This window comes from Xyrauchen texanus, chromosome 40 (genome assembly GCF_025860055.1).
Source record: "Xyrauchen texanus isolate HMW12.3.18 chromosome 40, RBS_HiC_50CHRs, whole genome shotgun sequence".
In the NCBI taxonomy this organism is placed as follows: domain Eukaryota; kingdom Metazoa; phylum Chordata; class Actinopteri; order Cypriniformes; family Catostomidae; genus Xyrauchen; species Xyrauchen texanus.
Genome location: NC_068315.1, coordinates 29,981,869 through 30,006,012, shown reverse-complemented (window position 1 = coordinate 30,006,012; position 24,144 = coordinate 29,981,869). Strand labels below are relative to the sequence as shown.

General features: G+C 38.2%; 1 protein-coding gene across 1 annotated transcript in view; it reads right to left on the bottom strand.

Moving 5' to 3' along the window:
* Positions 1 to 24,144, bottom strand: part of LOC127633197 (protein bicaudal C homolog 1-like) — a 132,712-nt gene that overhangs the window by 83,583 nt on the left and 24,985 nt on the right. Inside the window, exon 2 of the mRNA XM_052112063.1 lies at positions 19,161 to 19,207. Within this exon, the coding sequence (XP_051968023.1) occupies positions 19,161 to 19,207 (47 nt within the window). The remainder of the gene's footprint in view (positions 1 to 19,160; positions 19,208 to 24,144) is intronic.

Here is a 24,144-nt window from a genome sequence, read left to right as displayed (position 1 = left end):
TTATACCAATTGATTTTGCTTTAAATATTCTATTTATTTATTTAAACACAAAAAAAACTTTTCTAAAATTCTAAATGCAAATTTGATATGAGGTTGGGTAAATAATGACAGAAATTAAATTTTTAGCTGAATTGTTCCTTTTTTAAACATGTTTTAGGGATGAAAGTGCACTTTACGTCATGAATTGAGCCACACGATTCTGTTTAGGGTAAGAATACTGTACACTCCTGCTGTGCTCCACTGTGAGAATGGACAGAATGATGCAAGACTTCCATTGCCACCTGTTTCCTGCCACAGTCCCACTGTGAGGTGTCACAGGTGTTCAGCAAGCAATTGTGGGCCATAAGACCAGATTCAATCTGGGCCTTAGTTCACATAAACAGCTTTAAGTGTCATAAAAACGAGGGGCCTTCTATTGATCCAGCTGAAGCTCTGAAATGTGTTTGGAACACTTGGTTGGGTTGACATTGTTACTGTTTTTTATCAAAGTTTGGGTAGGTGGGTAGCATGAACTTAAGTGAGAGGGACACACAGAATTCATCTAAGCTGAAAGAGTTGTTTGACTGCTAGCTGAGTTGGCAAGAAACACACAAGCATCACATTTTTACAGAATCATGCGGGATGAGAGGAAATGCCTGAAAATGCCTTTCTACTGCAGAGGCCGGAACTCTACTGTATAATCGAACACTGATCTCCTAAAAAATTGCTGTCTTTGAAGATCCACTTCCATAAATAGAGGATCGGATAGAGGAAGTTAAAAAAACAAACTAGGGTGCTCTATTCCTGTGCAGAGAAAACAAAGGCACGTGCACTGTTCAGACTGGATGAATTCCTGTAGGGTTATTCCATGTCAAAACCAAACTTCAGAAGTTTTAGATTTTTAATACTTTTTCTGAAGAAAGAGAAACAGAAATTTAGATGAAAACCAAAATATGAAATGCCATGTATCTATATTGACTTATTAATCTGTTGTTTTGTAGACATGGTCAAAAATAAACTTTTCACATATGTTTTAGAGCAAAACCTTTTTTACAAAGGGAAAGGTAGGTAAATTACTCAAATCAGTTAACTTCAGCACCACTTGTTGCATTATATGCTAATTACGGCTGAACGGAAAAAAACAAAATTATAATAATACTGTGATTGCGATCTGAACAGTGCGATCAGTCTGTTTACATAAAAATAAAAATAGTAAGTGTTTCCTTTTGACCAAAATGTGCTTTATTAAATCAGATCTCCTGTGGTTTGATAATCACACAAAGTCATATGCTAATAGTACGAGTCCAAAACTAAAAAAAAAATAAAAACCATTGTTCTTCCAAATTGTGATTTTTTTTTTTTCATTTTAAACATATCCTAATATCTTTTTAGACTCTCGTTCACAATAATGTAAAGTGTTTGGGTGTTCTCGTGTCATGTTTAGATTCATGTTCATGTTTTCAGGTCTTTTATTTTGTAATTAGTTCACTTCCTTGTCTAGTCATGTGATTATCCTGTTTCCCTCATGTTCATGTGTCTTGTTCTCATCGGTTTATTGTCTAGTTAACTTGTTATCAGTCTTGCCTTTTCATTGGTTCATGTTTCATTGTCTTGTTATCAGTTTTGTATTTCCATTGGTTGTCTTGTTAACTTGTTAACCTAGTCTGTGTATTTATAGCCCTCATGTTTTCTAGTCCTTTGTTGAGTGTTGTTGGTGTAATGTTGTGTCATTGGTCTTTTGATTAGTCTAGTAAATCAATTGTTTATAGTCAAGTTTAGGTTCTGATTTATATTCCGTTTTGTTTTCAATTTGGATTCACAGTAGATTTATTGCACTTTCTAAAATAAAACTGCACATGGTTTCCTATTTTACATACTCGTCTCGCTAGTCTTGCCTGCTCAGCAACATTACAAATAAACCTTAATTTTGGTATTTTCAATATTAAGGACCTATATGGTTAAATGCCAAAGATATGGGCCTCTCAGGGAGACTCCATCTGTGAACTCGACCCATTTTCAATGGTCGAAAACCAAATGTAAGGCTAATTTTCCTTGTTTGACAAAAAGGATTTAAGTATAAATAGTGTTGGACCTGGACATTTATCTTGTTTTTATCTGAATGTATAAAATGTAATTTTTTTTTTTACAGAATTCAAAAATATGCCATCACTATTAAGTGATACATTTGGTACTTTAGTTAATACAATACCCATATCTAGTTTTTGGAATTCAGAAATTGACATCTGCAACACTATGGAATGCATCATTAGGGATCCAACACAAAGGTCAAAATAGTAAAAGTAACCTTTATAGACTGTATGTTTCTGACATTAAATTCAGATTGGATGTTGCATTCAAAGCTGTTGTAAAATAGCCAATATACACACACTTGTGAACCACACAACCTGACAGTGGTAGATCCGGTTTTACCAATTAATCATTATCGGTAGAAAAATGCCACTAAATGGAAGCGTTCCCCGTCAGCACATTGTGTCTCCAACTTAATATCTTGTGAATAATAACAAACCTTATTCCTCATTAAACCTAACTGGGCAACTATACTGTATACATACAAAACCCCTCATCTGATGAATAATTGGGCTATAAGAACCTTAATTTGGTTCATACTTAAATAGAGAGCAATAGAGAGCATTTTAATGGACCCAAGTCTCTGTAATTTCAGAAAAGGAGTCCCAGGTGTGTTTCAGGCTAGTTTATACAGTAGTTAAAAGTACAAAGTTATGCACCCAATCTTATTTCTTTCTGATTATAATTGGGATTTTGGTTGAACAAGGAACTACATCTGGGATTTTATTTATTTGAGACTCTTGTAGCCTCCATGTCTTTGCCCATCATAGCCTACAAGTATTAAACAGAATGGTGCATGAACTGTCAAAACTTGACCCAACATTCAGCACTTGATGTATTGGTGCATCTCATCCAAACTCCCTGATGCTTCTCTAAGGTCCTTAGCTGCTTGAACATCCAGTTAACCCAAGCTGTTAATTACATACAAAAAAATTGCCATTTAGAAACTTGGACAGAACTGTGGAATAATCCTGTAATTTTCACTGATGAAAATTAAAAAGCTCATGGTTAATGCTCAGCGATCTGTCACTTGCATGGATGAAGAATGCATTACTCAATAGCTTAATGGGAACCAGGGCGTTAGGAATAAAAGGCTGAACCTCCAACATATATTATTATATTCAATATGGAAACCATCTCATTCCTGCTTCAGGAATGTGACTTGTCCATTCAAACATGCTTTTATAACCAACACTACAAACCCCAGAGGAAAATGAGCTCAGATGATTAAGTATTCAGTGGCAGAGAGGCACCATTTTTAACTTTGACTACTTTTTTATTTTACTCAATCTTGGTCTAATACATTTAGATTGATCTACAACCCCATTCCAAATTGCCTCAGTTAGGAGCAAGGCCAAAAAGATAAATGAATCGTTCACCCCAAAAAGAGAATTCCAAACCCAGATGATTTTCTTTTTCTTTTTTTTACAGAACATCAAAGACATTTTGAATAATGTACTGGTTGCTTCATGCAGCTACAATGATTGGGGACTGGAGATTTCAAGCTTCAAACAGAACGCAAAAGCACCATAAAAGTATTGTTGAAATAGTTCATTCAACTTATGTAAAAGTGTTCGGAAGTAATACTCTAACAATGTTATTGCTACTAAAGTTTAAATAAGAGATGCTATACTGTATATCAAACCCAACAACCTAGTGCCATAGCATGAACATTACTATCAGGGACTAAAAAAAATAGTTTTTCTTTTATCTTTTTTTATCCCCTTTTCTCCCAATTTGGAATGCCCAATTCCCACTACTGTACTTAATAGGTCCTCGTGGTGGTGCAGTTGCTCACCTCAATCCAAGTGGCGGAGGACATGTCTCAGTTGCTTCTCCGCTTCTGAGACCATCAATCTGCGCATCTTATCAAGTGGCTCATTGTGCATGACACCGTGAAGACGCCGCATGTCGAGGCTCATGCGACACTTCATGATCCACGCACAACTTACCCTGAGCCCCATTGAGAGTGAGAACCACTAATCGCGACCACGAGGGTGTGACCCCATGTGACTCTTCCCTCCCTAGCAACTGGGCAAATTTGGTTGCTTAGGAGACTAAGTTGGAGTCACTCAACACCCTGGATTCGAACTCGCGACTCCAGGGGTAGTAGTCAGCATCAATACTCCCTGAGCTACCCAGGCCCCCTAACAAATAGTTTTTCATTTCGGTTCGTTCAGAGCAAAAACTATATTTATTCGTTACGGTTTTAGCTTTCTGGGGTGTCCTTTCCAAAAGGTTACTGATTAGAACTGGTTATAAGTGTACATTGTTCTAATAAGTGTTGAAAATAACAATAACATCAAATCAACAAATGACAGATGCAGTTGTAACCTAAATTGTTTATACAGTATACAGCAAAACTACAGCATTCCTATTAACAGATCTGTCAACACTGGAAGTGCAGCCTTCAGTTGATCGATGCCACTTTTAAGTGGGTTGAATTGTACAACATGCACATAAACGTAACTTTTAACAAACTTTAACATTTTAACGTTTTTACATTTTTGAATTCACTTTTACACAAATCACGAGTACAACGGCTGATTATGACTTTATAAACACATATTTTTCACACTATAACTCACACATATCAAAACACATGTACTCTAATGAATCATTTGAAAAACAATAAATTTTAGTGCTTGTATTACAGACCCACCTACATTTACACACTTATTCCAATGTGAATAGCTTGTGCGGTAGCTCACCTGATAAGAGAGTTGGACATTAGAGACTGATGCTCAAGCCCAGCCAAGGACGCTCAAAACTAAATTAAAAAGAAAGTGTCATAGAAGTGACACAAAATGACGTGGTTGCATTAGAAAATGTGCTTTTCGTTTCACATTTGCATTTTAAAACACTGTTGGTTAGGTTTAGGCTAAAGTTTTAGGTTTGGGAGGTACATTTTACTCATTAAAACATCCATCTAAAATTCACCTTAAAAATCTGACTACAACATCATTTCACACGCTTTTGGCGCCAATCAGACAAACATGTAATACAGCACATATTTTCGGTTTGCAAATATATTCCAATGGTCATGTAAATTACATGAGATCAGGCTGATCAAATCACATTGGTTCTTGCGAGATGATTTCATAATGAGAATAATGAGGTTTGATGTATTGACATAGCCACCATATTTGATTTAATGAGTTCATAAATTATTTGTTGTGCCGTCTTTGATAATATGTTATACTGCAATAATTACCGTGCACAGTTATGTAATCGTGAAAACTTCAAAATACCCAGAAAAAATCTAGATAACCTTATTAAGCACTGTAGTTTCCATCCACAAGTTTCACAACCAGGGACCAAAATAAAAACACGCCAAACACCAAATGTGAGTAATTATTTGTTTAGGCCCTCATTACTGTGTTTGTAAGCTATTCAAATCAATGACATATATGCCTTATAAAGTTAACACGGACTTTATAACTTTATAAGGGACTGCAACCAGGTCTGCCGATCCACATATTACACAGTCTACGCACATCAGAAACTCCACCGGCTGCTCTTCCTCGCAAGTTATACGTTATTCAAGGACCCGATAGCAGTCGCGGAACACAGACGATCACTTAACAGCTCGCACCACAATTTAAAAGAAAGACATTCAAAACATCACAAAAGAAAGTCAAATGGGTTTGGAATGACAGAATAAAAATTGTTGGGGGAACTATACCTTTAAGCCATTCTGCGTGATTCAGAACATGTCACAATGGAAATTTTTACAGCACAGTGTCTGTGAGTCTTTGGAGGTCCACAGCTCTGTTAACTCATCAAATATGTGCTCTTTACTCCTTTTAAGATATAAAACTTGCAGTTCATCCAACAAAGGGAAATGCACGATCATATTCAAAACAATTCTCTCCCAATCCCAGTTAACAAGAACTTATAAATAATACTCAAACCACACACACACACACACACACACACACACACACACACACACACACACACCCTTGTCCGGGCTTGGGAAAATCCCTTGCCTTTTGTTTTTGAAGAACATTTACATTAGAGAGGTAAAAAAATTAATCCAGCCAACCAGAGCACTTCATTACAGCACTCGGCGGAAATCAGGCAGACAGACAGTGAGCTAGTGAGTCCAGTCATCTATCATGAGGTGCGGGAAAAGCCTGACAGTATTACAAACCCAGCTAGTGAATCCTGATAGGGCTGGGTGATATGGCTAAACAAATTATATCTAGATTTATTTATGTTTTCCATCAGAGGAACCATCATTTCAACAAAACAGACATTGTTGTAAATTAGATTCAAAATATTTAATGCAAGAAGTAAAATAGTCAAAATCTAGTTTCTAGCTGAAACTGAAATTCACTGAAAAATGACAGTTTTAACTGAATCATCTGTGCCTGTTCTGCTGCAAACATGGAGAGAGAAGTAATTGCCAAAAAAAAATAGGACTGTCAATCAATCAAAATGTTTAATCAATTTAATTACATGATATGCCAATTAATGTAATTTATCATACACATAATTTTTTTAAAAAAGCTCCTCAAATAACAATAATGGTAACACTTTATAATAGCACATGAATAATCATGAATTAATAGTTACTTCTGCATAAATTAATGATGAGTTAAGGAATGGACTAATCAGGAACATGAGTCACATGAATTCATGCATTAATATCGGTCACCTTAATTCCATGTTAGTACATGTTTGATAGTTAATGCATTAATTAACATCAGGCAATACACCAAACAGGCTTTATAAGAAAGAATGTGAAGTACTTCAATCTTGAATTATATGTGCATAATTCAATACGGTCATTATTAAAAACATATATAACTTTTGATGTCTTCAGGTTTGCCACAAACATCACTGGACAACACAGTGGATCTGCATAATTTACATGGATCATCGTAATTAAATGTTGAAAACATTAAAGGAATAGTTTCTCACCCTCATGCCATTCCAGATGCGTTATGACTTTCTTTCTACAGCAGAACACAAATGAATATTTTAGAAGAACGTCTTAGCTTTGTAGGCCCATACAATACATTTGTGTGGCTACTGCCACACGATTGGCTGATTAGATTATCGCATGGATGATTGTTGGGCCAGATGTGAAAGGCATTCACCATCACGCGCTTGCTTTTTGATTATAAACAGGAATTCTATAGTTTTATCGTGTCGCTCGCTTACAGAGGGAGACGTGGCATAACGCCATTTGCATGTCGAATGAACAGGTTTAGAAAGGTTTATACATCTGTAACATCTTAAGTTCAGTATCTATGTGACAAAGCACTTTTTCACTTCATGCGCTCACACTTCTGACACTGCTGACAGCTGCAAGAGAGCGAGAGAGGGAGAGACAGAGCTGATTTATTTGCGCAGCTTCTGGAATTACAGTTTGATACAAAAACGAATTTACTAATATTGCAGGAATAATTAAAATTGTGCGCAATAGCCGCAATCCCGTGCTGAATTTCTGGCTCTGCAAACTGTTTTATATTAAAATATTAAAGTTGCCCTGGTTCCCCTCCTTTATAATTTCATTATACAAAAAAAACACAAAAAAAACAAAACATTACTCTGCATTCTGCTAAGTTAATGAAATGAATAGTTGCGTCTACATCATTTTTGTTTTTCACTATATAGTTCAAGGCGGGCCAAATCTAAGGTCATCCCTCCGTGACAGTGTTAACTTTAAACCCTCGTGCTTTTATTTTGACATTCTGAACTCTCCAGGAAGTCCTGTATGTGTCTGTTTGTAGGAAAGTTCACAGTAGTTGAATTTGCTTCTTATTCAAATTCTGGTAAAATGCACCTCCTGTGCCGTTCTAAATGCATATTATAAGTGAACCGAACTATTGCGCATCTGAGATGTTGTTCGTGAGTAGCGCTCAAATATCGCACACCACCGTGAAGGCTAAAAATAGCTGTGGGTGTGTGTAAACAGAGCAGCACCATTCATTAAAACGCTGGAGCTCAAGTGGCTTTGAATAAAATGCATGAGTCATATGAACTACTTTAATTGTGTTTTAATGGTTCTTTTATGTCAATTTTTGAGCTTAACAGTAACAAACACGACTAACACACAGTATCGGATTTGGATCGGGCTCGTCGGACTGATAATCCGATACTGACGATAAAAACATCAGTATCGGAGCTGATACCAATCCAGGTATCAGATCGGTGCAGATCAGGTCATGGGTTCGATTCCCAGGGAACACACAAACTGATCAAATTTACACATTGAAAGCACTGTAGGTCACTTTGAATAAAAGTGTCTGCCAAATCCATAAATGTAGATGTATTACACACTCTTTAGGAAACTTAAGACCAAATAAAATGCACATTAAAGTCATAGTGATATTCACGATGTTGCTTAAAATGATAGTCACCCAAACACGAAAATCAACAAATAAGTATTTATTATAACATTTATTAATCAATGCGCAGCCCAACAGGACCTAATTCCAGATATCGGTCGCAAACAGATTCTCAGTGATTTATCTGTGTGAGGCACAAACACCCACTGTGGTCCGAGAGCTTGATCCATCCATCACGGCAGCACACGGAGGTTTACCTCACAGCCTGTGTTTCTCATCCAGAGCACGGGATTGTGGGTGGAGGGCTGGGAAACAGCCCAGATCAGTGTTTCCATGAGCACACCACTTCAGCGTACTGAGCGAGATGTTGTTGCTCACCCTGTGCATGGTTGAGTTTGGCATCCTCCGCAACTGACGAATCATGTTTGTTTTTATAGAATTGATGAAATCTTGTCAAATAAACAAGGTAGCTCATGTAGTAAAACTCAGACCCAAAAGGCCACATGTTTTTTGTAGATAAAAAAAACAAGAATTTGCCAGCAACAAGACATAAATAATAGGTGGCGTAAGGTTGAGAAAGATCCTGGATGCAATGTACCAGCGATTTAATGAGAAATTATGAAGCACCGATTTCAGACCCATTTATGACATGCACAGAGTACAATATAGGTCTTTATTCGGACACAAGTACCATGTTTACTTGAAAAGAGTGTTGAAATAGGACACAGTCCTCTCTTTAAACATTAGAAATTGCAGAGCTGCTAGGTTAGTCACAATTAAACTAAATGTTTAGTTTTAGTTAAACAGTTTAGTTTGAAAGCACCACTAAAAAAATAGAAAAGGAAAGTTTATCAAGACAAACTTTCAATGTTGGCTTGGCAAAGCCTTATCTGAAATTTTAAAAGAGTTTAGTTTTAATTCTAAAGGTTATTGAGTCCTTATGTAATGTGGATACTTGGCCAGAGCTTTGAAGTCTTCTGTAGATGGGATACTTAGTCAGTCTGAAGTTTAAAGGTTAAAACCATTATATCATTTAAAGAGTTACTGTAGATATGCACAGTGCTTTGTGGTTGCTAAGGTGTTATGAGTGGTTGCCTGGGCTTGAGCATCTACAACCTGTTGAAAATGGGTCTATCTTTTCTTCTGCCCAATGTAATTTGACTGTTTAGTCATGGGCCGTGGCATTCTTCTTTAAGCTTTTCATATGTAAACAGTTCCTTCAGCAACACAGAAACAACATATACCTGCTTTTCATTATCCTCCCAAAATTCCCAATTTAGCATGTTTACAAATGCTTTTACAAGAGTTTATAATTCATCCTCATTCAGTAAACAACTAGCAAGATTTCCAGCGAGAGCTTTTGAAATTAGTTAACGATGATGGTAATCCACAAAACAGAGGCTTCAGAAAGAGAGATAACCGATTGCTGTTTTAATTAGCTTGGTTTCCATTCGCATATTTGTAGAAATGTTGGATGGAAATGCCATGATGCGAATACAATTTCCAGCACGGCTATAATCGCTTCCAGCACCTTTAAGCTCTAGCAATAGCATTTGTGGCATTATGTTGACTACCACAAAAATTTCTTTTGATTTGTAAAAACAAAAGCAGCAAATATCGAGATTACAGTGAGGCACTTACAATGGAAGTGAATGGGGCCAATCCATAAACATTCAAATACTTTCAATAGTATAGCCACAAGATGAAAAACTATATGTGTTAGGATCATTTAGTGTGATAAATTCTAGGGTGATTCTAGGGTTCGCATATTAACCTTTTTTGTGTAAAGTTATATCCAATTTTATAACTTTGCTGTCATGACGACGTAACACTGTACACCCTAAAACCCTGAAACAACTGTAAAAATTACGATTTAAACGACTTCAAATAATACAAAAAGTTTTATCAGAATAATTGCACATTTTTTAACTATTTTATACTTTCAAACAAGGCTTTGGCAAGCCAATATCAAAGTTTTGTCAAACTTTACTGTGGTGATGGGGCTGTGATCATGTGTCTGTCTGCGAGAGAGAGGGAGTGGTGTGACTCGTCAAGCTGGTTGACAAGATTTCTAACAGCTGTTTCTCATTAAAGTGATACTGGAGACACACCTTAAAACAGCTGAACACACCAGAAGAGAGAGAGTGAATTAGTGGAGTGAGTGAAAACCCAAAAGAGTGAATAAAAGCCTTACCTGAAGCGTGTCACTGCTACCCGTCTCCTCCTTTTCCATACCCGAACCTGAAGGTCTTGTTACATTTACCTATCTAGTTTGCAAATAGTTTTTGCGATATTCCAATATTTTGCATGAATTAAATATGTATCTTGGATTGAAACATAGCTACTGTTAGCCTAATATATGGCACACATTTAAACACTGCTATCAAAGGGAATTCATTTTAGAAGTAGGTGCCCATGTGTTTTCTAGGGACCGGAATATCATAGAGACTTGGGAGGTGGGCTCTTTTGACTTGGGCCAGGATGTAATGACCTAGCAACATCCTAGCAACCACCCACAACACCTTAGCAATTCCCGTGCAACACCCTGAAAACTGCCAAGAACACCCTAGCATTGTGCATCCTAGTCTCATAAAATGAAGGTTATTATAATTACATTTTGGCAATTATTTTTTAATTGCATTTTTTTACTTTTGCGTGCCGTGTTTTAAGTTTTGCCGCAGTTTCCTAGTTTCACATGAATCACGACTGCAACAGCTGGTTATTTTTCAAATGATTACTCACACAATGCTATGATATGATATTAAAACACTTTTACTCGAATACATCATTTGAAAAACGATAAATTTGAATGCTTGTATTCCAGTCCCATCTACATTTACACACTTATGTCAATGTGACTAGCTTGTGCGGTAGCTTTACCAGAAAAGAACGTTGGAATCAAAACTCAGAAGTCTGCGGTTCGAGCCCAGCCAAAGCTGAGCTGCAAGCTGACACGTGAGAAAAAAGTGACATAGAAGCAACACAAAATGATGAGGTTGCTTCAGAAAATGTGCTTTTCATGTCTCATTTGTTTTTAGAACACTATCGGTTAGGTTTAGGTGTTGATTTAGGATGAGGTTGTATGTTTTTATATTTAGTGTAAAGTTTTTGGGGAGGTACGTTTTACTTAAAACCTCCATCTATTATTCACCTTAAAAAGCTTGACTGATTACGACACCATTTCACTCACTTTGGCGCCCCCCGCTGGACATTTCACAGGGAAACTGCTACAAAACGCGTAGTGAAGCAAAACGAATGTAGTGTTCACGAGACACAGTGTAGTGAACAGGAAAGCACCACTCATATTTTGTTCAAAAAGTTTAAAACATCTAGTATTCTTAATGTACTATGTTCTTAATATTCTGGAACTTAATATTGGTATGCACTTTCAGAAAGATGAGGCGAGGTTTCCTGAGGTTTCGTCTGTATATGAGACCTGATCTGGGCTCTCAGCATGAGAGAAAAGGGCTGAATCCCATCATTGTGCAGAATCACAGAATACCCGATTGCACAGACACGAAACTGCAGCCGCCGTGATGGACAGGAATGCAATGTTGTGATTGAAAACACACGTAATTTTAGCAGGCTAGTATCATTCTGAGAAAGACAAGCTCTTGGGATGCGGGGTGCTGAGTCAGCTGAAATATTTACCTCACAGCTGGGGCTGTTCACTTCACTAGATGTTGAGTCAAAAGGCCGATTATACGCTGTCCAGTTTGTTTGCTTTTTCAGTACTTTTTCTAAGCACAAGGATGCTGATTTCCACATTTGTAAAATCATTTCTGAGGTAATTTTTTGTGACTTTGTCTGCGTCTCTGGGTGCAGGTTGAATTTCACTTTCTTACATAGTGTGTTTAGATATAGTATTTCTTTTCAGCACAAGTTTGTTGACATGAACAGCAAAATACCACTTTTGTTTTATCTACGTTAGATCACATTTACAAGGTTCCTTAGGACATTCCGGGGGAAATTCACTAAATAGTTGCCCCAATTTAGAGCACAATATACCACCGAAGAAACCTATATCAAATTCACGAACCACACGCAATCTGTGCTCGCATTGCACTGCATCATGAGTATTTACATCGTCAGTATTCAGGACACATGTCTTGCCCAGAAGCATTTCTGGTAGCTGCATTTAGAACAGTCAAAATAAAATGACTAGCTCATACTTTTAGAGCTTAGCTAAAATAGAACAAACAAGATATGTGCAAAAACTGAAAACAAAACTAAAACAATGTGAGGTGATGAAATTTCATCAGTTTAGATGCTCAGAATTGTTTCCTCAGTGGCAAGGTTGGGTATATTGGATCGCACCTGTTATAATCAAGCATGTGACTTGCAGGCAAGGTCAGGTTTTTATTTTGCTTTTAAAATATATATTTATATATATATATAAAAAACGTTCCTTGTGTGTCACTTTCTTCTGCGCTAGCTTATACTGTATACTACTGCAGCTACTCGGTACTGCAGATATTGTTGACTTTTTTGGTGAATAATTGCTTATGTCCTCATTTGTAAGTCGCTGTGGATAAAAGCGTCTGCTTAATGACTAAGGGCTCTATTTCCGTGAGTGCAAAGTGCAACGACCATGCGCAGAGTCTTATTCAATTTTCGTAAGAGCGCTAATTCTAACCGCAATTTTCGTGCCAGTGCAAAGAACAAGTGGGCTTGGGTGGGATTTTTTGCACTATTGTGGGTGTATGTGTGCAAACTGTGGATGTATGTTAATGACGTGGTGCAAAGCGCAATTTGCTATTTTCCTATGAGTGATTTTTCTCTACAAAATGGGCCGGTGGAAGAAGTTAGAGTTTAAGAGTAAAATGTTTGGAATTGGTAGGCTATGATTTTTTGACCACTTATTTTTGTTTAGTTTGAAGTGTAATTTCAATTTAGAAATATTTTTGGTCAAAAATATTTTCGGTAGAAGTCAAGTGAGTGCTGATGCAATCACTGTTAATACTAGCCATGATTTGTGTGTCAGTAGAGGAAAATGATTAATAATACTTACATTATCTGTAATTTAACAGAGCTTACATCCAAATTCCGACGAGAATCACATTTTCCATGCGTATAAAAGGAGCGTGTCACTGTCACAGAAATATGTCCAACAATCATCAAGGATACATTTTAAAAGAACGTAGTTTTCAATTCTTCTAATTCATTGCATACAGTCCATATACAGTACCAACTTCTTATGAATGTGTTGTCTTGGTTTATGTCACTGGTGCTTTAGGACGCAGACGGAGGAATAATAACCGGCTTATTTGCGCATTGCGCATCTGATTTCACCAAACCTACTTGTGCCTAGCCTAAACTTAGAGCATGCTTGCATGAAAATACCACAATTTCATGGTCATGCCCACTGACTTTGCACTTATGACTTATGACATAGTGCTGCGCTTAACGATAACGCTCTTAAAATAGGGCTCTAACTGTAAATGACTTGTGCAGCTTCATTCATTATAATTGGAGCGATCGATGGACACTTTTAGAGTCTGTAGCCAGCTAAACTCTATAAAACTTACTATTAGTTGGCAAAACTGTTATTCACCTACAATAGATCAAATGTGTGCTACAGTTATCAATACTGAACATATTGTGGTTGCTCTTTCGGCAATCTAAACACTTTCTGTTCTGTTAAGTTGCAGACATTCAGGGATCATCCATCCACTGAACAACATGGTCCAAATTTTAACAATGATATTCTATAATTTTAGTAACATGAATTGTGTTGAAGTCACTATGAATGAGGCGCCTCCCACTGTTGCTTTGAAAGAGTTTGACATCTAGCAGGAAATGTTCTAGGCACAAAGATATCACTTCCTTAAAACCGACGAACAGTCCTTGAAATGGTCTATACTGTATGAAAAATCAAAAAAATAATTTGTGAATAAAGCAGTGTTTCCATCCCATGTGTTCAAGAGAAAAATTAGTCAATTCTGGGGAAATTGGTGCTAAATAGTGGATTTTTTAATGAAACGTAATTAATAGGGATATATTAATATTGCTACAAATTCCCCAGTTTGATTCTGATTGACAAGCTCTTGATTCGATTCGATTTCAATTCCGATTCATTTGGGTTTATTTTTAGATATAATGTCCATTTTGCTTACATAAGTAAGAAATTCAGATTCAGACTACTGCTAATTCTATTCTAACTTGATATATAATGAAAATATAAAGTTGGCAAATTTTATTGCACAGCACAGCTTCATTCCCATTTTTTTTCCAATGACAGGTATTGATAATATCATGATTGACATCTTTTTTGCATTACGGTAATGAGAATTTGGGGGTAAAATGTGCATAAATGTAATGAAAATCTTAATGGCCCCCAAAAAAGACGAATACAATTTGTTATAGCACCAGGACATTTTCTTGACAGGTTTTATAAGAATCACCCTGTTATAGATGCACTTTATTATAATTGTGTTTATAACGCCTGCAAAAAGCAGCCAGTAAATGGAATTTAGTTTGAATGAGAATTTCTGTGTCCACTAATTTAGCTGACATATTGTTAACACGCTGTTCGTGACATTGTAGGTAGTTTATTTGAAAAGCACAAATTGGCATTACTGAAGCTCAGCAACAGCTGCGACTGCCCAAATTCATGGCAGCCCAGTCCTATAGTGCAGCCAGCCGTATTGACCAGAACAGGCTCACATAAGCCCTTTCGAAGCTCTCTAAACTGGGTCTGATTATTTTCCCACACCTTTCAGGTTAACACAAATGGAACAGCTTTGACGTGGGCAGAAATTCTTAATGTTATCAAAATTTGACTTTTAAAGTGTGTTTATTTTGAAGGCCATGCTCTGTTCTGCCTCGGCACTCTTCAAACTTACAAACAGTAACCGAGTACCCAGCATGCTCTCACTCAGGTCCTTAGTTTCATTCTCGCCCTGAGCTGTCTGGTTGCTTATGTTCTACCGTCTGTGTTTATTTACAGTCTGCCAATAAAACCTGCAAGTGCTCGCCCTTAAAACCTACGACCGTTTTCACCCCACTGAATCCAAACACGCGAAGTGTGCTTGTATTGGCACAGACAAAAACGAACGGAAAACCTGTTTTGAGTTTCCTTTGGCGAAAGGTGTTGTGTCACGAGTCACCAACGAGGCCTTCGACGCAAAGGTGATTCATCACACACTTCACACAGACGTTGTGCACACTTTTGCAGTTAGCAAACAAATGTGAATTTAATGATTTTGCTATTTCAGATTCCTGATTTTTTTAGCATTGCCAATAGTGCTGTCACAATAGCTAAATCTTTAAGCCGCCTTTCAATCATGAATAGCACATGACTAGCAGGCCGAACAGTTCAGAGCATGGTGAGTAACATTTACAGTAACATTTCCATTAAAACACGGTTCGGTACGATACATTTATAAACCATTCCCCATACAGATTTCTCAGAACAGTAAGCTAACCGTACTCACAACAGGAGAACCGTGCTAATGGAATGGACTTAGTGAAGTGGCAAATCACGATTGGACATTTGCTTCCGTAAAATTTGAGAAAATTACAAAACTGGCAAATTTTTACTGCCACAGTAATCTCATTAAGTACTCTAGTTACTTTGTAGGTATGGTGTTTGCAGACTCTCAATGATTAGCTAAACAAAATGTATATGTCTGTTTTCATTTTCATTTGTCATTTTAAGTATTCCGAAAAAGAAAGAAAAAATTCACTTTTTCGAACGCCTCCTAGACTGTTGGTCCGAGTGAAGTATGAGTACTTTTAAGTGGTATTTTATCAAAATAATAAAACATTTTTAAAAACGTTGTTGCTGGGTAATTTTAATAGTGACACGAGTTAGCCAGAGTGTATACCCGCAATGTTTTCTTTCTTTTTTTAAATAATCTTTAAATAAATCTGGAGAAGAGCATGTTATGGATTAAACTGTATCAGCCCTCAATACCAATTAACCTATAACGACACCTACATTTTCTCCAAGGTAAATTAAACTAATAACTGAGCGTAAATAAACAGTTCAAAGCATCAACATGAGTGTGTTATGAGATGTTATAAACAGCTCTGTTCACTTATGCTAATGTTATTAGATGTGTAATCACTATTCAATTAAGTTACCTATCTGTCACTTACTTGACGTTGTGTCGATGTAGTGACACTAGTGGTCGCTCTTGGGAGCCCCAAACACCTCTGATCTTTGAGAAAAGGCCAATGGGAATTGGTGAGTGGAATTTGCATGCCACTCCCCCAGACATACGGGTATAAAAGGAGCTGGCTCGCAACCACCGCAACCACGCAACCAAAAAAAAAAACCAGATTTTTTCTTCTGAGCCGAGTGGTGTTGGAGTATGTGCTGTTGGATATACGGTGCATTGCAGCGGTTTTCTCCCCTTCGTGCACGATTAGTGCTTCGACTTCGACTTCGAGAGTATATATTTTGATAAAGAGTATATTTTCCTCTAAAAGAATGTGTACTGATGGAGAGCATCTTTTTAAAGATACCTTTCCATCTGTGTGTTGTTCCTGGATGCGGTCGCTACCTCTCTACCTCTGACGGCCACGATCGCTGACGCATGTGTCTGGGCTGTAGTCATGCTGAGACAGCATTCGTGGATGGTTCATGTCCTCACTGCAGGAGCATGACCATGGCAACGTTGTGGTCGTGGCTTTCCTTCCCGAGCCAACCACTCAGCCCCGGCGTAGAGCCCCCCCGCAGTAAGCTAATGCCCCCGTCTCACGATCCGGCGCTAAGAGCCCCAGGAAGGCCACCAAGCACCCCTGAGGTGAACGACCCAGGGATGAAGAGATCCGCTGGAACCCTGGATGTGGTGCACAGACCACTAAATCCCCCAGGGAAAGGGAAATTTGTTATCTTTTGTTTTTATTTCGCCACATGCCCAAGGGGCTGCAGCATCCACATTTCCAAAAAAGAGTGGTTTCCTCTCTCCCTGGGTCATACACTCTGTGTTTATGGCCGATGTTGACACTATTGCCGTACATCGAACACTAGGGGCCAGGGCACTACAAACGCATACTCCTGGCCTTCGCGCACCCAACCGCAGCACACCCACACCCAAGGTCAGGCAGATGTGACGAGCCGCGAGGGCACCCAGCCTCCGCCCCCTTCACTGACCAGTACTATGGTTGGTACGCGGAGCAAGGAAAGTGCATTGACGTTTCCCTCAAAACAGCCACGAGTTTGGGATGCAAAGCTCCTCGACATGGCAGTTCCTGGCCCCGTCCTGTGTATTGACGGGTGCGAACAGGTAAGTGTGCGGCAGCTGGCCGGGTGTACCACTTGCGGAGACCGCCTTTCCCCTCTCTGAGTGGAGGACGTGTGCTTTTTTTATCCCCATGCGAGTTCCTGAGATGGGTCAACCCTAGATGTCCTTCCTCCTCAGCCCAGTGGCAGTCGAATTCGGTGGAAGAATTCAAAGCCGGATCAGTACATGTGCTATATGCCTTGTACAGGTGTAGGTGCTCCACATGTGCTGGTTACTTGTGGTAACCCCTTGTGATGTGTTTTCCACGGTTCGGTTTCCCTGAGGGCAAATCCGTGTCTCCCTTCGGCAGGGCCCCCCCTGTCACCTGTCACCGTGCTGTGCTACCGTGCTACCCCCGGGTAGGACCTACCATGGTGCTTCTTCCACATGTGGTTGGTATGCCCATGTGACATTTTTGCCACTTGTTAACCTCCTCTTCGGCAGGACATGGTCTCTGCTGTGTCTTCCCCCGTGGGAAGTGCGCCTTCCCCAATGCAAATACATATGGCCCCAGATGAATACATTTCTTTTTCTTTTATGGGAGAGAAAAAAAAAGAATGATGAAAGGTCGCAGCTGGCCTGGGCTTTTTCCATTGTGAATACGTCTTAACCCCCCCCCCGGGTGCGAGGGACTGTGCGACGTTTGTGGGGCATTTGGGAGGCTACGTGCTGGCCAGATGCACTTGCTACTAGGCACGCAGCGGCCTGCCTGCACCTGCACCGCCAGTTCACGCAACACAGTTCAGCTGGTTGTGGCATTTCATATAGGGACCCCTAGTGTCACTACATTGACACAACGTCGAGTGAGTGACAGTCAAGGAATGTCTTGGTTACTGTTGTAATCTCTGTTCCCTGATGGAGGGAATGAGACACTGTGTCTCTCTTACCACAACACTGTACTACCCGCTAAAATGACCAGGACCCTGTCTCGGCTCCTCAGCACAAAACCTGAATGAGTGATTGCGAGTCAGCGCCTTTTATTGCCATATGTCTGGGGGAGTGGCATGCCAATTCCACTCACCAATTCCCACTGGCCTTTTCTCAAAGATCAGAGGTGTTTTCTCTTTTCAAGTGACTGTGATTTTGATTCACCGTCTCCACAGTTTTTAATGAAATTACTGTGTAGTTTAACAATTTCTCTTACAAAAAACTTCACATAAATATGCATTACATTGTAACTCTTCATACCTGCCCACCTAAAAATATTAACCATTCCATTTATGTTATTTTGCCAAAAACCTTCAATGCAATCTCCCAATCATTCCAATGGGGAGTTCTGCAGAGCTTGTCAGAACGAGCAATCTTAACTAAGGGGACGAGCTTAATGAATGGTCAATTTTATTTACGGTAACACCTATTTACAATACTTCTGTTGGAAGAATACTGTGACTCTGCCAGTATTTTGAGGCTTAAAAACTGTGATACTACCATTGCACAGCTATACAATGCAACACTTATCACCATATGCCATTCAGTAGAAGTAATTTCAAATGCAATGGGATGCTAACCTATTTTATAGCACTGCACGAGGCTGCCAAAGCAATGTGTTTTTCCTTACCTTCTGAAAGAAGTCCTCACCTCCATTCACTCGCCCCTCTGTGGCAGCTGCAGAGAAGAATGGGACATTTAAGAAAAAGCATAACATCAGGGATCACTTATGCTGGCGTATTAACAAAATCAGCAATTCATATCAACACATTTTTTCCACATGGCTTTGGGTGGAAAAATGTCAGTGCAAATTAGGCAGAGTGCGGGTCATATTCCTGTTCATTTGCAGCAAGTCTCTGTAGAAAAGTCAATGCATTACTGCATTCTAAGTTTTTTGTAGGGTTGTAAGAAACAGCACGATGCATATTACTTTATTTAGAAGGTTTAAATTAAGGGTGTCTTTCTTTGTAACCCACATGATATGATATAAACTGTGTTTGCGCTAAACCCCAGATATACAATTCTTTGGGTTGAGATGTTTGTCTAAAACATACACTGTCAATCAAAAGTTTAGAAACACTAAAAGTATATTCCTCATGATCTTGAAAACCCTTAAACCCATGTTCTTGATATGTTTATAGGCTTATGCTTAAATGCTTGAGATTTGTAAAGAAGAAAAACGACTTTCTTTCCAAAACAAAAATCAGAAATGGGAATTCCTTCAACACTGTTCATAAAGCATACTTGGATGCTCCCCGTGAAATAGGTTGAGAGAGCTACACTGAAGAAGCTAAAATGTTAAATATTTAATAGTTTTGATGACTTCATGTCTCTAAAATGTGTAAAATAGTCAAAAATAAAGAGTACGTGTGTCCAAACATTTGATTGGCAGTGTATGATTTAGATTAAACATTGACACATTTAGACATGATTTGTTTATTACTTGTGGACAATTAATGATTTGCTGCATGGCCAATTTGGATGCTGCAATTACGAACATTATCCAATACAACAGCCTATAGATATTGACAGCTTACTTGAAAAAATACTGCAAAAATACAACAGATGAAATCTCTTTGGAGCAGGAAGTTGACCTACATTGAAAGATGCAGTTTTGTTGCCACAGGCTTTACAATTTGTGACTGCTGCAATCCAGACAAATGCAAAGTGTTTATTTATATCCAATGAATTACAGGGGAGCTTTTATGTCAGAGATTGACTGAGAATTGCTCAAACCACAGGCATAGGCTGAATCAGCCCTGCATTACCACGAAGACATGCTATCCAGAGGTAGTGGAGGAAGCTAGAGAGGCCCTGAGAACTGCCACACTCAATTCACTGAACTTGACAGAGTTAACTGCATTCTGTGAGAAAACAGAATTACTCATTTATTCATGACGGGCCAAGAAACAAACCCAAACAGGATCTAATGGATTTATGAGACTGTGGAAAGGTCTCAGGAAACTTTTCATAAACAGCATATACTGCTCAAAAACATTCTATAAGCATTTAACTCCATGTTGTTCTGAATATGTGATGTGTGGTAGGCCTGGGAAATATAGCTTAACCCTTAAATGCATAATTCAGGTCTTTAATGACTTAGGACCTCATTCCCCTCCCTTTACCGAATACGTTTTTTGGAGTTATGCCCCAACCTCATAAGTATTCCTCAATCGTTCTCTTATTTGTAGTGTAACATTAAAAAAAATGGCAAAATTGCCAAAAGTATATAGGGTTGTTAGTGACCCAGGATATGCAATAGTGTAACAATGATTATTATTTCATGTCTATATAAATGTACTAATCACAAGATAACAATTTCTTTGTTTATTACAAGACAAATGAGTACTATAGTTTTACAAATCACTATGCTATATCATGTCAATTTTCCTGGAAACAACGGTGAATTATCAGTATCCCATATGCGTGTACATATACATATTATTCATTTCCATTTGTCATTGCAATTGGCTATTGCATACTGTGTTCTACTAGAGACTATTTAACATAGATGGGCCACTTGGGAAATTGGAACGACCAACCAAGGAACTTGCACCCTATGGTCAATGGATGTAGAAAGGAAGTCCCACCTTACAGGTAAAAGAGACTTTTAGATACAGACATCACCTGTCCATCAACTCGAGAATGTGCATGCGCATTCGCTATACAAGCACAGCTTATCATACCAGTTTTGTCTGATTTTATTGCTGATTTAAAATATGCTCTTTGATCGTATTCTTGACCAATCATTTTTAGATTTCGTGTTCCCATTCAAGTAGATAGGATCTGCACTGTCATGACTGAAATAACCTCCAGGGAGCATTTCATATATGGCCGACAGTGGACTGACTTGGTAGAAAGACTTTGGTTCTACTGACATAGTTATAGTACTTAGTTATACATCTATTTACAATCAATAAATGCCTGAGAAAATACATACAGTATGTAGTAGTCTTCATTGTCCCTTCAAAGGGTAATTTCTGTGTATGTGTAGTTAATGTGTAGCTTACCTGTTATGGACCAAATGATTTGGACCAAACAACCATTGTGGCTAACTAGTTTCTTTACAGAAGTGTTTACAGACTTCACTAAGCTCCTCAAGCATCATGTTGGTCACTGGATGGGCTCCACTCTCATATATCATGATATCTAAAGCCGTCATCAGCCAAATAAAAAGGACACTGCATCTACCTGAACTTCCACAGTCAATTCTGGATGGACTTACATTTACATTTATGCATTTGACAAACGCTTTTATCCAAAGCGACTTACAGTGCAATTATTACAGGGACAATCCCCCCGAGCAACCTGGAGTTAGTGTCTTGCTCAAGGACACAATGGTGGTGGCCATGGGGTTAGAACCAGCGACCATCTGATTAACAGACCTGTGCTTTAGCCACTACGCCACCACCAGTTTTAAATATTACCTACCAGCATCTACTCATTGACTCAATTAATACATGACTTGTATTATACATAGATAACTAAAAGGCTTTTTCACACCTTGATCGTCAGAAAAATGTCCTGATGATTATCGATATATTCCTCCATTTTTTTCAGATATGAGCTATTCGATGCAATATTGTTTTTGTATCTTTAAACATATTTCTCAACACAACTTTGGTAAAGTGTGAGTGGCAGGGTATATTAAAGGGGGTCACACACTGGACTCGTCTGGCACGTTCTAAAACACCACCATACAAAATTTTGCAGCGCCACGGTGCACAACACACATAGTTTTCCATTAAATTCGACCCAAATCAATATCAAAGGGCATACATTACTTACTCTAGCCATCACCGGATGATATATTGTGTATATGTATCTTTCATATAGCCTACACAATGTACTGTATTTCCAGTAACAAGTATGTCTTTTTGTGGCCTGACAGCTAGAAACCAATTCAATGCTACAAAGAGAGGAATTGCATAATAAACGTCACCATTTCTAATCGTTCAGTTTGTGCAGTTACATCAGTTTCATCCAATATTTGCAAACTCGTCAATGCTACTTTGTTCATTCTTGAAGAAATACAAAAACCTTCATAGGTTTTTGTGTGCATGATGACTAGAATCTTTGGACTGCCACCTGCTGTGCATCGACACGCCCTGTGCCATGTCTTACCCAAAACCAGCATTACGCCAGACAAAATTTACTGACTGTCAACAGTGAATTGGAAAGCACACAAATTAGGCTTCTAAATTAAATGTTGGCTCATGTTAATATGTCGATGCCTCAGAAACATATCAAGAAAATAACGTACCAATCTATAATCGACATATCAATATTTGATGACATTCCTAATAACTAATATTGCCATTATATTCATGCTGTATAGCCAGAGGGGAACACTCTATAAAAATATATATATATTTCTTTTATACTTAAACTTCACTTAACTTAGTCATTCATAAGCATGGTCAAAATACAATTTTAACATGGATTGTTCCGAGTTTACACCATAAAGTCTGATTGGATGAGCCATTTCGAAGCTGTCATAAAACATATACCTGCAACCGCACATTACAACGTTGCTTAACAACCGTAAACAGTCTACAGTTAAGCTAATGAACTATATTTCTTGGTGCAAGAGTTGCACATTGATGTTCATCATTTTGTTGTTGCTGTCATTTTATAAAAGAAACAAGTCACAAGTCCATGTGTTACAGTGCTTTTCCCATGTGCCTGATTGCTTTAAACTACAATGTTTCCACCGAAAATTTGTGTTTTGCTGATTTATCACCATAACAGATGGTAAGAGAGAGAAGGAAGAGATTGCTCTCTTTATGCTCTTACAATGAGCCAACCTCTGTATAATGGCTTCAAAAGACAGATAACTTTCTGTACTTGACATGATTTTATTTGACACACAGAGAGCTGCAGCAGTGTCTAACAGCAGCGTGCCAACATAAGCCGCATCCTTATGGAACACAATAATAAATCAACAGAATTATAAACCTTTGTCAGTCATCACATTCAGTGAATTAAAAAAAATATCTCTATGAATTACTGGCAAATGACTAACATTCATACTTATCCAAGATTGGCTGTGTTCAGGGAATGGTTTCCAAAAGCGGATTAGTGACCCAAATGTCTTCTTTGTGACTAGACTTTCCTCCTGAGCAAAATGCAAAGCTAAAGGATATAGGACTGCCAACATCCTCTCAGGCAAGGTTAGTGGTTAACCTCTCTGTAAGAAGAGAAGGCCTCCAGGTCGCCGAATATGGTAAGGCTACACCGGTATGAGAGGGGGGTGATTTAAATTGGATTTTACTTTGAACAGAGCACATATACTGTATTCCACATTTAATTTCTCATACCATCATGGGAAAGTTAAATAGTACCTCAGAACACACATAGGATGTCTCGGTCTTGAGTTGAAGATGCTGAAGTCTTTATTGCTGTGTAGCAGTACATGAAACCCTTTTGCTTTTGAAAAACTGTTTGACAAACTGGTTAAAAGTTTGAGTTTAAAATGTTTTGTGTTCAGACTGAATCCAAAGTGATTCATGTACTTTGTAACCGCAACACAGCAATATAGACTTCCTCAGTTCTGCAATTTATGTTACTGTATATTACATTAGGCTGAATTACCAATACACTCAAAACACTCA